This window comes from Natrix helvetica (assembly GCF_964273705.1).
Source record: "Natrix helvetica genome assembly, chromosome: 6".
NCBI lineage: Eukaryota > Metazoa > Chordata > Lepidosauria > Squamata > Natricidae > Natrix > Natrix helvetica.
In genome coordinates this window covers 43,524,195-43,540,894 of record NC_138553.1, presented here as the reverse complement: position 1 = coordinate 43,540,894, position 16,700 = coordinate 43,524,195, and the positions used below count along the sequence as shown (strand labels likewise).

The following is a 16,700-nucleotide window of genomic DNA, read 5'->3' as shown; positions in this document are numbered from 1 at the left end:
CCTTAAGGACTTTTGATGGTGGCAGTAAATGATGCTCTGTCAATCTTCTATAAGATAGACTGGAGCAATGTGAAGCATAAGTGCATAAGGACACCACAGTTCCTGAAAGTAAGAAAGGTTGTTTGCATCATTCCAGGTCATTTCTGGTGAGAGAAAAGTAGCTGTGGGAATGTTGGGCTACCAAAAAAAAAAATCCAACCCCAAATAAAGTCAACAATCTCTGTCTTTGCTCATCTTGGATGCTCCTGTTTAGGCAGACACATCATAATCTTTTAGAAGACTTTTAATTTCATTGTGCTCAATTACTTTCTTGTGGTCTGCCATGACCTCTTTTTAATTATAGATTATTTTATCTGTAAACTGCTCAGAGTCATCAAAGAATGAAAGGGCCCTTGAAATTGGATGGAAGGGAAAGAAAGAAGGAACAAAAGATGGTAGCTACATTTGTACAATTCAAGTACTGCCCTTTTTTTAGATGCACTGCAATGCTGCTAACTGTGCTCAGGAATTTGGGGGATGGGGAATAGTATGAATGCCAATTTACAGTCCATAAAGAATGCTAAAACTTATTGTTTCATTTTCAGGAAAAGCTGAAGATTGATTTTTAAATTTGGAAATGACATCCTTCTTTTAGACAATTATTTTATTTCACAGCAAAAGTTTAGGGAAATTTTCATAACAATGCTTGCCATTTGACATGTGCAAAGTACTAGAAATAAATAAGATTCTAAACAGGAAAGTTTAAAGAATCCTGAAATTGATTTCCTTAAAACTGCAGCTGTTCAACATTCCTAAAATAATTGGGTTTTGCCCTGTCAGAGTATTTCTAATGACTATTTCTTAGTGGCATGCAGTTTCTTTTAATACACTATAGAGAGTTCACTCTTCATGGAACAGCTGGGTGGAAGAGCAATAGCCTTTTTTCCTATACAGCAAAATAGATAGATGCACAGAGAGACAAATACTTTATTACAGTTATATACCATCTCAAAAACAAAATAAAAATGCATGACAAGTGAAAACCACAATAAAAGCCAGTAATGATAAAACTGGTGCAACTGATATGACATTTTTTTTACAAATAGTAAAACAAACCTAGCCATGTTAAGAAAAGTTGGTTCACAGCCAAACAGTAATATTGTACAATTAAGTTGCATAGTACAGTGTTTGTTGAAATGTTGAATTATGACTATACAAATCACCTGAAAAGATCACCAGTTCAACTCCATTTATCAAATAACAGCTGGGTACTATCCAGAAGCATGTCTAATCTGCACTATTAAAAATAGTTTTAAAAAGCCCCCCAACCTATTCTAAGCCTGAATTGCCTACATGCAAATGCTACTTCCTTTCAAAACTGTATAATAGACAATTAACTGTTCTAATCAATTGTCTGGAACCTAGTGTAGATGGTTTGTAATGAAGGGAGAGGGAGCAACCTGAAGTTAATATCCAAAACACTGTTGCTATTTCTTTGTAGGACAGCTAACAGTAAGTAGGAAACTAATACAGTTCAGTAAAAGTAGATAGAAATCCATTCCAAATCCATAGCACTACTGGCAGTATTTTTCATATGCATATCACATGCATAACAAACTATTTGAATCTGAGTAAAGTTCCTCAAATAGGCCCTCCATGAAAGATAGGAGAGAATGATGCTGGGAGCAATTAAGAATGGCGGTCAATTGTTTAGGCAAGGATTGCTTCTCCTCTTCTTTCACTCAAGACCATGCTGACAATTTTCCAAAGTGCATTTAAACATTATTTTGATACTTTACCTCCTGGTGTGTGTGTGTGTGTGTTTCTGTTCCATGTATTACTCTTTTTAAAAAATGGTGGTGAAGAGCTAAAAATAAATTTATTATTTCTGATGTTAATTGTCATCAGAATATCATTGATTATTTTCATGTACTGCCAACTTCAGTCAGCTCCAAGTGGTTTACAGCATCATCTAATCTAGTTGATACAGTGACACTCATGTGATATAGGGAGCCTGGTCAAATCAATAGATTCAGTGTAATAGTCCAAACATAAGACTTCAGCGATTACCAATACTATCTTATCCAAGGCCTATGGCTAAACTGTGTAAAAGCACTCCTGACTTAACTATATCTGGGCATTCGGGAGCAAATATGATTTTTACAGATAATTCAGTTATGTACAGGTTGATCATCTGAAAATATGTGTGGTCTGCCAACATGTCTATGGCGTTTCTCATCATCCAGGTCATGGTTGTCCCAAAGGTGCTTTTCCAAAAGGCACTGGACTTTCAGTTACCTTTTGGAAAAACACCTTTGGATGTCTGCCAACAACTTTCTTTTTCTTGTGGATTAGATCAGGGGTGGGGAACTGTGGCTCTTTTGCGACTTGTGGACTTCAACTCCCAGAATTCCTGAGGCAGCTATGTTGGTTCTGGAATTCTGGGAGTTGAAGTCCACAAGTCGCAAAAGAGCCACAGTTCCCCACCCCTGGATTAGATTAAGGTTCTGTGTTTCATTCACTTCATCACTTTTTCTTAATGTATTAGCATTTGATGTATTTCTGTTTTTTTCAATCAATGCTTATCAGATTCTTGTTCTTTATTCTGAGCCAGTTCACCTTTTTAGATAGACTTCAAAAGTATCTCCTTGAGGTGGGTATTGTAGCATCCATCAAGAATTCTAAAGGCAACCATGGCCACATAGTTTTTTCTTGAGAAATTCCAGATTATATCAAATCCTTAATCCCCCATCACAACAAACCACCATAGGCAATGAACAATAAAAACACTGATTATGAAGAAGTCTACCTTGATTATGGATTATTGAAAACTATTCCTCTCAGTTTTGTCAAAAGATCATAGAAAGCAAGATGAAATATGGTATTGAAACACACATGACAAGATACTGAATAGCATTGTGTTAATTTATATTAATTTATATCATGAAAACTGCCTGGAATGCAAAAAGGAGGACTATGGTGGAATGAAAATAATGTGTTACTATTGATATTATTTTCACATTCAGTGTTCTTTCTGAGAAGACCTGAAGTAGAACAGTTTTATATTCTTTGAATCTTATTTGATTTATGTTTATTTCCTTGAATAACCTTAATCCACACCATTTTCTGGAAAAGCCTTGAAATAATCTAAACTTATACTGGAATAAAATATTTAAACCAGAATCCAATGTTGATTTAATGCTGCTTTTATGATATGTATCTTACAAAAATGAGTCCAACAAACTACAAATCAGCCTACTGTGGACATTTATACTAGATCTTGATAAAGATAGAAACTGCATATTTCAGCAAATTATTTACAATCAAAGCATTTGTAGTAATGTGTGGATTGCTAAAGTTTATATTTAGAATATTTAGCAATATTTTTAATGAGTAAACAACCCATGAAATCAATTACATCAGCGAATTTCAGTTCCTGAGGAGAACAGATGAAATATCAATTTCTTTTTTTCTCTGTTGTTTTTATCTCCAACAGTTGGGATGATAGCAGTTCCGTTAGCAGTGGCCTCAGTGATACTTTGGATAACATCAGCACAGATGACCTCAATACTACATCATCGGTCAGTTCTTATTCTAACAGTACTGCTTCTTCAAGAAAGAATATACCTACCCATGTAGGTCTCACCTTCTTAATTTTCTGTCTAGGGTAGGATATTTATTCCAGACAGTCACTTGGATGCTTTGTTACTTTTTCTTAACATACTTGTTCAACACATACATTCTTTACTATAGTGGTTTGGTGTGTGTGTGTGAAGTGATGAGGCATTTGTTTATTTCTTTGGTTTTCTTTGTGTTTTCTTTGTTGGAATTATAATAGTCCTAAGTCTCTTCTGATGTGTTATAGTTATAATTAGAGCTTCTGGTATAGCCATGTCCTAAAACCATGATGAAACAATTAATTGAACCAAAGCAAAGCAACAAAGGGACACCTTCTGTGCATGATTGTTCTATGTGGGGGGAAAAACAGATAACCCATTTCTTGATCAAGGACCTGTGGAGAGTCATAAACACTGCTGGAGTTTAATGACATGATTACATTTTCTATTGATCACAGCACGGTGTTGCCAACAACCCAAGGCAAAGTTCTGTGCTGCATATGGAGGCAAGATTGAGGGTTAAAGATATAGCAAAGTACTTTCTTAGCATATCACACTCTTGGTTATAAAGAGAGTGTGAAATAACAACTAATCTATGAGTAAACACATTTAGTCCCAATCAAATGGCCTGTCAGTTAAGAATCATATTCCTGTCAAGCCACTTATTGCAGTACTGGTAGTTGAAAATCTTTCACAATTTGAATCTGAAACCTGCCTGTTAATTAAATATCTGATCCTCATATTCTTAGGTGTAACGAAGAAAACAATATCAAGAATCAGCATTAATTTTTGTTATGTATTATTAGTTTCCCTCAATGCTAACTGATTGTACTTAGCACCAGCTATAGTGATCAGTATTTTGAGGGCAAGACGTTACATAAATAATGTGTACTCTACACTGCACTGATTGAAATAAAAAAATAATTTCATTCCATGATATTTTATTTTCGGTAGCTGAAGACAGATTCTGAAAAACGTTCAGTAACTGATGGAGAACCTTGGGGAAGCAGTGAAGAACTAAAGAAGCCAGAGGAAGATCTTGAAAGCAATCTTGACAACAGTGGCAAGTGGAGGAGCCATCCTCCTGGATTGCTTGAGGAGGCTGAGAAAGGAGGGCAAAAAACTCCTCTTCCCATTTCTCAGACGGGCTCTTGGAGAAGAGGCATGACTGCACAAGTGGGAGCAACATCATCTAGACACAAAGCTGGAGGAAGTACTATCAAGACACCTGGTAGGAAAGGCATTGAGAGTGTTTCATGTAAAACTAGTAGTTCCCTAAGTTTCCTTAATTGACCTCAGTAGATGGGAAAACTCCATATTTAGGTCCTGGGTATAGAAAACCAGTAATACCGTAATATTAGATTTATTACACAGATAATTTGTATAACTGAAGTGTATCACTTGGATAATAGTTCAGTAGTATTTAGTGGGGAATAACGATGGAGTGTTGTATTGCCATATATACTGAAAGGATGAAACTCTCATTTCATCCTTTCTCGTCAATTATTGGGTCTCCCTCTCCATTCAGGAGTCCTTGTATCTGGCTATTTCCCTATGAATATCTTCAAAAAGAAAGTTTGTTCTGCCTTCAACTTCCCCCCTGGCATATTATTTACTGCCCATTTATACCCTTCACCTTGAGAAAGATGAAGGTGCTTTGCAAACCTTTCAAAACAGGGGTTTTGCAGCATTTGAAAGGTCATATGGGTCTCTGCTCTTATATATACAGTATTATTGAAAAACTGAAATCTACTAGACATGGATTTCTGCAGCAATTGTCCTCTTCTTTAGGAAAAACAGATGATGCCAAAGCTTCTGAAAAAGTAAAAACTCCCCTGAAAGGAGCTTCCATCCAGCGTTCCCCATCAGATGCAGGAAAAAGCAGTGGAGATGAAGGGAAAAAACCTCCTTCTGGAATTGGCCGATCAACAGCCACAGGTTCTTTTGGTTTCAAGAAAACTGGGGTCAGCTCTTCAACAATAATCACTGCAAGTGGAGCAACCATAACAAGTGGCTCGGCAACTTTGGGGAAGATGCCTAAATCAGTAGCCATTGGTGGAAAATCAAATGCAGGGAGAAAGACCAGTCTGGATGGTTCTCAGAATCAAGAAGATGGCGTCTTACATATGAGTTCAAAGACCACTTTGCAGTATCGAAGTTTACCACGTCCTTCAAAATCTAGCACAAGTGGTATTCCTGGCCGAGGTGGACACAGATCTAGCACCAGCAGCATTGACTCTAATGTCAGCAGCAAGTCTGCTGGTGCTGCTGCCACTAACAAACTGAGGGAACCTACAAAGATTAGCTCAGGACGATCTAGTCCTGTAACAATCAACCAAACGGACAAAGAAAAGGAAAAAGTGGCAATATCTGATTCTGAGAGTATATCCTTGTCTGGTTCTCCCAAATCAAGTCCAACTTCAGCTAGTGCGTGTGGAACACCAAGTCTCAGACAGCCAGGTTCAAAATACCCAGATATTGCCTCACCTACATTTAGAAGGTAAAAATGTTTTATGTGAAAATTGTGATTCTTGCCCTCTCTATCTTTCTCAGAAGACATGATATTCCACAGGTATATTATGGAGTTGGGAAGCTTGGAGGATTATGGTACTTCATGCTCCAACAGCAAAATAGATTTACACTTCCAGGAAAAGGCAGAAGATCTCCAAATGGCTTCCATAGTGTAAACTGATACACATCTCTCTATTTCTCCTTGCATTTCTTTCTTCATACAACAAGCCATTTCATCTAATATGCAACACCCGTAGCCCAAAAAATGTAAAATCTCCAGTAAAAATTGAACATGGTAGATATGTACATGTATACATATATACATACATGTGTGTGTATATGTATTTCAAAACCATACAGAGAGCAATCCATTGGGCAACTAACCAACAACAATCCTAACAAAAACTATAATTATCAATTTTACTAACTGTTTAATAGTTGCCTTTGCATTTTCCCAATTGTTTGATAACAAAACTTTTTCCATTATCAAGAAATATGTCTTGCGCACTGTAACCCAATATTTGGGCTCCCATAATGGCCATTAGTCATGGTGGTGGGCATAGTAGTCCAATTCATATGAGATGGTAGAAGCTTCACTGAGCTTTTTATAATTTTTCTCAGTTCCCACTCCCAATATTAGAATTTAGGATTCTCAGTTGGGGGTGGAAGCAGGAGAGATACAAATAATTATTCAGATAGTCAGATTTTTCAATTTGTACCAGAGAGAATAGCAGTGACTATCTTCCTTCTTCCTTCCTTCCTTCCTCCCCACTCCCTCTTTCTTTCTTTCTTTCTTTCTTTCTTTCTTTCTTTCTTTCTTTCTTTCTTTCTTTCTTTCTTTCTTTCTTTCTTTCTTTCTTTCTTTCTTGGTCAAGTGTAATTGGACATACAAGAAATTTGTTTTTGGGGCATATGTTCTCAGTGAACAGAAAGAAAAATAAAATACATTCATTAAGAATCATAAGATACAACACTTAGTGAAAGCCAAAAGTTACTAATAAGCAATCAAATCATACTAGGAAACAAATAAAGCAATATAAATTGTAAAGATACAAGCAACATGGTTATAGTCATAAGTGGGAAGAGATAGGTACTAGGAAGGATGAGAAGAACAATAGTAATGCAATTTTAGTAAATAATTTGACAGTATTGTTGGTTTAGCAGAGCGATGGCCTTCAGGAAAAAGTTGTCCTTGTGTCTAGTTGTTCTAATGTGCAGTGCTCTATGATAGAACCTAGAAACATGAAGGTCTCTACTGTTGATACTGTGTTGTCTAGTATTGCAAGAAGTGGTAGTATAGGAGGGTTTCTCCTAAAATCTACCAACATTTCTACAGTTTGTGTGTAGTTAGTTCAAGATTGTTCTTGTTGCATCACTAAGCTGTTCAACCTCACAAATCACAGATTCACCATTGTCTCAAATGAGACAAATCACTGTTATATAATCTGCAAACTTCAGTATTTTAACAGAGGGATCTTTTGAGATGCAGTCATTGATGTATATAGAGAAGAGAGGTGGAGAGAGCACACAGCCCTGTGGGGCTCCTGTGCTAATTGTACAGGTATCTGAGGTGATTTTGCCTAGCTTCACCTGCTGCTTCCAGTCTGTTAGGAAGCTTATGATCCATTTACAAGTATGATCAGGTACAGCTAGCTGATTTAGTTTAGTTAGAAGAATATCTGGAATGATGGTATTAAATGCTGAGACGAAGTCTACAAAGAGGAGCCTTGCACATGTCTTTGGGGATTCAAGATGTTGTAGGATGCAGTGCAGGGTCATATTAACAGCATCAGCTGTCGATCTATTTGCTCGGTAGGCAAATTGCAAGGGGTCTAACAGCAAATCCATGATGGTTTTCAGGTGGGCATATGCCTATATGTTTCCTCAAGTATTCCTTATAGTATTTCTAAGGAATTTGGTTTACTCTTTTTAAGTTTGCAAGGCTTGTCAAAAAGCAGTTAGAAAGACATTCAGGTACTTTTTTCAATGTTGAGTTTTTAGTTACATCTGTTCACTGTTTCCTTCTGAAATAATTCTGATGTTCAGAAATTAACACAGTGTACAGTGTATTTTTGTCTTAAGGAAAGGTCAAAAAGATGAAGAAAGGATATAATAGTACATTCAAATAAATCATTTTATCAGAACATATACATTGCAAGTTGCTTAATTTCTCTATGCAGGATCATGAGAAATTGCTGAAAAGTAGCTATAAGTATTTGGCTAGCAGCTAATTCTTTGCTGTGAAATATGTTGAAAACCTAGGCAAACTAATTTTATTTTACTTAATTTTGAAGCTACCCATCTCCCTTTCAGAGGAAGAGAAACTATGCCTGTCTCCCAACGTATTATATCTCTGTCAAATTTAAAATGAAATGTTGACTAATAAATAATTTTGGAACTTCCAATTAGGTTGAAAGTTGGTCTGACATCTACAGATAGTTGTAATCAATTTTCCCTTTTTGGAAGCTATGAAATGCTCATGAAAAGTTCAGTGGGCAGAAAAATAAAAAAGAGTGTCTAAATCTCATTATAAACAGCTATTCCCTGTCAGAATGCCTAACGGGACAGGAGAAGACCTGCATCAACATAATTTAATTGGCAAAGTCTACTACAGAATAGTTATCTATTCAAGAAAATATAAGTGGAAGCCTGCTTTTACTTGCCTTTGGATGGCTGATAACTGCCTAGGAATAGTATGGCATTAAGGAGCCCATATGTGGGAAGGTTGTAATTTCATATTTTCATAATAGCTAAGTAGTGGATGAATATTCATTAAAAATAAACATTTCTTTATATTTATGTATTATAAATTACCTTCTAAATATCTTATTAGATACATGATGAAAGACAAATTATACATTTTTACAATATGCCATGCATGCAGTCTCAAAAATGCTCCATAAGAAGCTTTATGTCTAATTATAATTATTGTATCATTCTACTGGATGCCAAAGTCGAAGATATTTGCTGTCACCCAAACCTTTCAATTTCTTTTTTTTTTCTTTTTTTCTGGACATACTGTATATGCCAACTTCCAATGAAAGGGCTAAACTGCATGAAACCACACTTCATTTTCTGAGAAGCCCTATTAATCTAGATCAGGCACACAAAGAAACTGAAGGGTAGCATACTGCTTTCATCCTATTAACTTCTCTTTTAAGAAAACGAATGCATTTTTTAAAAAGTATATATTAATAAGGTAAGGAAAGAGTTTTGTAGAAACCAGGGCAGATGCCTGAGATATCTAATGTTCCTTATCTTTAATCATTCTATTATGTTGCAAATTGTGCAGAAATATGCAGCCCATCTTGATTTGGAGATTTTTGAAACCATAGTATTTACATCAGAAACATTCTCCAAAAAATAAGAATGAAAATTTAAAAATCATATTGGCAATCTCTGGATATTAAAGCCTGACTCAAGTTATCAGGACAAGTTGTTCTATCAAAAACACTCAATAATCTTGAAAGAAAGCTGGGACTACCCTCTTGTGGCCAGTCACCAATACAACATTTTACTTAGGAATTGTTTACCACTGTAGCTTTTATTACAGTATAAATAAATATTACGTATTTGTTTTTCATTACCATTGAATAAACTTTAAAATTTAGAAAAGCCTTCCTGTAGAATTTATAGAAGGATAGATAATTTCAGATCTTTTAGAAATGCAATTTTCTGCAGTTCACAAAAGAAATCTATTTTATTTTGCTGGAGATTGCTGGAGTGGGCTTGGAGAATAAATGTAATGAGATAAATAAAAATGAACTTTCATACATATACATAGATACATATGGAAAGAAACTGAAATTAGCATTTTGCACCTAATTTCAGATTTGAGAAAAATATTGATTTGGTTATGCTATACTAGTTTTTTATTAAAATTTTATTTAAATTTTTTATTAAAATGTCTTCTGATTAAGCTTTTGAAATACTTGTTAAGTTTTGATGAACATTTAATCTTTTAGTCATCCACATAAAGATGAATTGTTGACTTTATTATCTCTGTGAGAAGAACCATATTCTTAAAGTACAAAGTTTGAATGAGTGCTCTTGAATTATTATTTTTTAAATGACATCTAATAATGCATAATCAAAATGGATTTCCTTGTGAGAAATGTAAAAGTAACTTGTGCTGATATTCCAGATATTATGATGTGAAGCTTTGGTTTCTAACATTTAGGTTATTGGTTTGCTTCTAGGTTATTTGGTGCCAAAGCCAGTGGCAAAGCTGCCACTGCACCAAATACAGAAGGCGCAAAATCTACATCTGCCATGCCCAGCCCTAGTACTACATTAGCTCGGCAAGGCAGTCTGGAATCTCCATCTTCAGGTACAGGTAGCATGGGCAGTGCAGGTGGGCAGAGTGGAAGCAGTAGCCCCCTCTTCAATAAGCCCTCGGACTTAAATACAGATGTTGTAGGCCTAAGTCACTCCTTGGCTTCAAGTCCAGCCTCAGCCCATTCTTTCACATCAGGTGGTCTTGTGTGGGCTGCAAATCTGAGTAGTTCTTCTGCTGGTAGTAAGGATACACCAAGTTACCAGTCAATGACTAGCCTTCACACCAGCTCTGAATCTATTGATCTCCCTCTTAGTCATCATGGCTCCCTTTCTGGATTGACCACAAGCACTCAAGATGTTCAGAGCCTGCTCATGAGGACTGGAAGTGTCAGATCTACTCTTTCAGAAAGGTGAGTTAATCATAAAGAGAGATAGATAGATAATCATAACTGAGCTTGCGAGTGGGGGGGGGGGGGAAACCTCTGAAAAACTAAGGATTGAAAAAAATCTTTATTTCATTCAATAGATTCCTTCTACAGAATCTATTAAATTATGATTGTTTGAAATTAAGATACTTGGGAAACATTTAGAACATAGTGATGACATTAATAAAATTAATAATTGCCATGGCTTCAAAACAGTGATTCTTAAGTGTTCCTTCATTTGCTTAGATCATCCTCAAAATTGCAAAAAGAGGATAATGAAGTAGTTTAACCCAGCCAATGTATATTATATGTAACAGTATAATTGTACTTAATAAATTATAGCTCACTTTATATTAGTGTTTGGAATTTGGGCCAAAGCTACAAAATGGTTGTTGTTCTAGGGTAGCATGATATAAGTAATCTCTTTCCTCCTCTCTGAAGATTTATCTAGAAAGTCTCCTTTTAAGATAGTTACACATTGTCCAAAGCTCAAAATTGTTTAACTTTTAACTATGAATAGTGTTAATCTTGTATGTGAAAGTTTTAACTGTAAAACACTTTAATATTTATTTTTATGAAAAGAAGTATATAATAAATTGTATAGAAAGATCAATACGTAAACAATTCAGTTTCATAAAGTTCAACAACCTTCTCTCATTCATGATATATAGAAGTGTTGAATTGCAAATCTCTTGTCATTTCTAACAAGCAGGGTGATTTAGCCTTTTGTGTATAGTTGATTGGAAGAGACCAGCTTGGGAAAGGCTAAATGTAGTATTTAAATGGTTTGTTTGAAAGTAAACATAGTTAAGAATTAATACAGTAGGAGACCTTTTAGATATCTCCTTGTGGTTGTGCTAAGAAGGAATAACTTGTGTCAAGTCTTTGTGAGCCCAAAACAAATTGATGTGCTCTTGGCAAATATGAGATTCACACTAGAGTCATCAGGAAACTATGTACTATGTACTCAGTGCTTCACTTCACAGTATTTCTATGTACTATGTTGCATGAATTTGTTTGTGTGTACATGCATACACCAATGCTTTGTTTCTTCTTGGAATACTTCTGCTTTTCAGACTATTGATTGTATTTGTAGATTTATGCTATAGTTGTCTTCACAAATGTGAAAGAACAATGAAGCAAGCAGCATAAAGTAACACAGATCCACAGCAACAGCTGCATAAGCTGTCCAGTACAGTGTGCAATATTTCTCATAGACATCTTTGAAGACATACTAGGAAAAAAAAACCATTTTCTCTTCTGCTCCAGGCTGGAATACTTTTGTATTCAGCAAATGGATGACAATTATATTGGCCTGAACAGCTTATGCTCATAGAAAACAATTATTTAATTGTATAGGGCGGTGATGGCGAACCTTTTTGTAAAGACCTGCCAAAATTGTGTCTGTGCGTGCTATTGTGCATGGGTGCATGCCCACACCCACAATTCAATGTGCCCCGCCCACCTGCACATGTGTGCGTGACCTCTGCCACAGGTGGAGGGGGGAGTTTTTGCCCTCCCTAGGCTTAAGAGGCTTCCCTGAAGCCTGGGGAGGATGAAAAATGGGCCCAATGGGCCAACCGGAAGTTCGAGAACAAACTTCTGGTTGGCTTGTTTTTCTGTTTTTCCCCCTCCCCAGGCTCCAGAGGCTTTCCTGAAGCCTGGGGAGGGTGAAAACCGCCTCCCCCAGCTCTTCAATTATATTTTTAATAATTGGTCATATTTCTATCACATCCAATCAACAAAAAAGGAATCTTGTTTTAGCTGTATCCCTTTTATGTCCATTTCAGCATCATGAACATAAGATGCACCTTCAAAACTTGGTGGACACAATTAACTGATTTTGACCCATCCTTTTGACTTTGTAAAAGATGTTCCCAATGTAGCAAATTTATTTAATTAAAATTTTATTTCAATCAGCCAGTCCCATTGAGCAGGGCTGTGATCTATCTCCTTTCAGATCTTAAGTAGGTTCTTTCTTGAACTCCTAGATTTTGTTACAGAGAATTGTCCTGGCATCTGCAGGTTTTCCTCTTTCTACAGGTTTTTATGTCATCTAAATGCTTTAGGAATTCTGGATGGGTGATTTCATGTATGTCTTCCTGTGGTGACTGCACTTCTACCTTGCTGATTAATTGGAATCCTGAGCTTGGTATGCTTTTTATTTTCCAAGACAGGCTCTGGACAAGGCCTTAAGTCAATATTAGAAGATATATTTTGGCTAACTTCTGATGTTCTTCTGTGTGAAGATCTGCCATATGTGTTATGCTACATCTTCTTTTAATATAGGGACAATTCTCCATTCCTTCAAAGTTCCTCTCTCTTTCCTATCTTTCCACTGAAAAGTTTAAATAGGATATTAGCATTTATACCTTATGCCAAATATTGGTCAAAGTACAAAGACAAAATACATGTATAGATTATGATTTATATATCCATCCAGGCAATTACTTTTTCCAAACACCTTCTCACATTTTTTATCTGGCCCCTTCTGGGGGGGGGGGGGGTGTTTCCTCCAAATGTCAAGCACAGTCCTTGATCCCTTACATTAGGCCATACAAGAAATTTGTCTCTTGACAGACAGTTATTCAGATTTAATGGTCACATTCATTGCTGTTCAAGTAAAACACAAATATGATTTATTTAGTTATTATTCATATACATTGTGAAGTGTCCACAGCTCAGGACACATATTTTATTACTTCATTTGTCAATTTATCTTTGCATTGTCAAACCAAGTCTGGCACTAAGGATACCACAGTAATCCAACAGATTACTGTTCATTTTTTGATATGGGGACTTTAATTTATTTTCAGATATTCAAGTAGAAGAAAAGCTTTATTTGTGTTTACATGATGACAGATAGTTGTTGTTTTAGCAAAAAAAAAGAGGTAGGTTTTGTATTTCTTATGTTAGGAAATCCAAGAAAGCAGGTATCATAGAGTTAAAACTTATATTTTCCTACGAAATTAGATACTAGGAATGAACCCTTGTTATAGTGTGTTTTGAAAAAAAATACACTGACATTATCTTTTAAATTGTTTTTATAAATTAAAACTGTAAGCTGTTAGAAACAATGTAATGTTAAAACATAAGAAAAAATCTATGGCATTTTTAATAATACAAATCTAGATTATTGTTTTCAGTAAATATTTGTTTTTATTTTCTATAGGAAGTTTAGCTTTTTGAAAAAAATATTTATTGATTTATTCATTAGGTAGAAAATTCATCACAACAAAAATTAAGACCTTTCCATTAGTCTTCAACTTTCAACCTAATTCTTAGTGTTATCTATGGTTTTCAATGTTGGCATTATGTGCTTCATAACTATTATATCAACAAAATATAATGACATATGGAACAATACATGACCATAGTTTAAGCATCAAAACATGAAAGAAGCTAAAATTTCAAATCCTCAGGTGCTAAAAACAGATTTTTCTTTCTTAATTAATGGTCAAGGAAAAAAGTCTTGGGCAGATCTAGAGAGAAAAGAAATCTATACTCAGAAGAACTTAGCTATCCTGAGCTTACATTAAAACTGAGCCCAATTCATTTGTTTAGGCTCTCCTGTCAACATAACTACATTTTCAACTATTTACTATCTTCAAATTTCATAAGAATTGGAGATGGCAAGATATGTTCAGCATTTTATACATTTACGTTTTGTGAATGAACTTGCCTTTTGAAAAGTCCTGACTTAGATATTAAACTATGCTTATGGAAATCACATTAGCACAACAAATTGAAATCAAACAATTATGCCATCTGTATTATCCAAACATTCCTCCCAAAGAATATAAGAATCTGAATTGGATAATAACTAAAGCTAGATATGATTTCAACATTGTAAAAATGTAAGAATAGACCATTGTTACTGAAAAGTGAAGGATAATCTTTGTACAGTATTAACAAACCTCATTTACAGATTTGACATTATCCATTAAAAATAGTTTTTCTAAAATACAGTATCTGCAATTCAAACCTTTTTAGACCTTTTAATTTTGAAGTATTCTGTTTACTGTATGTCTTTAGGGTTTTTCTTTATTTTAACAGCATGCAGCTTGACAGAAATACACTGCCCAAAAAGGGATTAAGGTATATAATATTTTATTCAGCATGACTGCTGTTTCTCTGTTGTTCTGTAACTTCTCTCTATAATACATCATCCTTTTCTTGTTACTGTGTAACCTGTAGTGAACAACAAATATAGTACTTCCATTTATGTTTAGGAATTAGTTTATCAAAAAGTTAAAATATTTTATCTCTTTGACAATAAGAAGAATAAGAATAATTTGTAGGCTGCATCCAGCAATTGTAAAATCTGTATATTTACCTAACAAATTTTCATAGCTGGTTTTTTTTTTTCTCCCAGAATTGCTCAACTGTTTCACAGGAACTTCCAGATAAGTTTCAAATTTTGCTTTAGGTGGTATCTTCTGACAATCTAAGTCAGTAATTGTCAAAGTATGGTCCTCTGACCACCAATCATTTGCAAAACTCCATCAAGTGTTGTTCCACAGCTTTACACATTCACTGGGCAGGTCCTATTTTTGATTTAGGGTCCACCTTCCTAATATGCAACACACTAAAATGCAGTTTGTTTGAAACAATTTAACTGATTCCACAAATTTATCTGAAACAAGAACCCAGAGTTTGCTTCACATGTCATTTTAAAGGTATAACTTCCCACTGCTCATAGTTTTCTGTTCTTTACAGATTGATTCCTTACAACTTGATTTCTTATTCAAATAAAAATATCCATTTACCACACAATTATGCTGGTTATTGAAATCCTACAGTCTTACTTTACTTCTGACTTTAAAGTGACTCTCAGAGAGCAAGCCTGCTTAGTTTCCAAAAATTTTCAATAATAATATTTTCAGGAAAGGATTACAACATTCTTCTGCTGCACATGAAGATATATTTCAATGAATCTCAAGTAGATTTGAGAGTAGAAAAATAGTATCAATCCTTTTTAGTTATCTAAATATACTCACCTCAGCAAACCTTGTCCCCACCCATGGATCAAGTATTATCAAAGTCTAGCAAGGTCTGACTATGACAGCAAGAACAAGCTTTATTTTCAGGCAAATGCAAAGTCTAGTTTTAAAAAAAAGCGCATTGGCAAAATCATAGCACCAGTTTTTAAAATCTTCGTTTTTAACTTTGCAAAATATTTGATTATATATGAAATATAAGCACTATATTGCAGTGTGACTACTTAAAAGGACCTTATGTACTTATCACTGAACACTTTTTAAGCCTTTGTCACAAATGTGGGCAGTTATACTGTTGGAGATACATTTTTGTCCTTGGCAGCAATCCCCCAAAGTCTATGGAAAATTAAGTTTCCCAACGATTGGTTTCAGCAAACACACTTCTTCACAAGAGAATATTTCTTTTTCACCTCTTATCTCTATCTATTTAGTGGTAAAGTGGTATCCCAGGATCACTCTGTGAACAAATAATGCTTTTCCCCCATAAGATGTCCTATCTAGTGTCACTTACAAACCCAAATCATTACTTTTTATAGTGTTGATCTATTCTCGTTGTTTTCAACTTTATCTGTGCATTTTGCTCCTCTAGCTATCATTATGTAAGAACTGACCACTGTTCTCTTTTCACAAATTATTTTTTAAATGTGTCATTATGCTTGAATTCAGATTCTGTTTTTTTGTTTTCTAAAGTTTTTTTTAACATTTTCTGAACAATTTCCTCTGCATGATTTTCTGTAAGACACCAATTATCTCTCTGTTATTGAATTGTCTGTCTTTTTCTTGGGTGATATTTACCTCAAATATTCTATTAAAAATCATCTGAACTGAAAGTGAGACTTGATAACAATGTCTAATCTTTGGGTAAATGTTGCACTTTAGTTGCATACAGC

The 16,700-nt window shown here is 34.9% G+C and overlaps 1 protein-coding gene across 1 annotated transcript in view; it reads left to right on the top strand.

Annotated features, from left to right (window-relative positions):
• The window catches only part of NAV3 (neuron navigator 3), a 488,007-nt gene that overhangs the window by 416,176 nt on the left and 55,131 nt on the right, over positions 1-16,700 (top strand). The window contains exons 14-18 of the mRNA XM_081956875.1: positions 3,476-3,614; positions 4,551-4,827; positions 5,388-6,096; positions 10,307-10,795; positions 14,867-14,908. Of these exons, the coding sequence (XP_081813001.1) occupies positions 3,476-3,614; positions 4,551-4,827; positions 5,388-6,096; positions 10,307-10,795; positions 14,867-14,908 (1,656 nt within the window). The remainder of the gene's footprint in view (positions 1-3,475; positions 3,615-4,550; positions 4,828-5,387; positions 6,097-10,306; positions 10,796-14,866; positions 14,909-16,700) is intronic.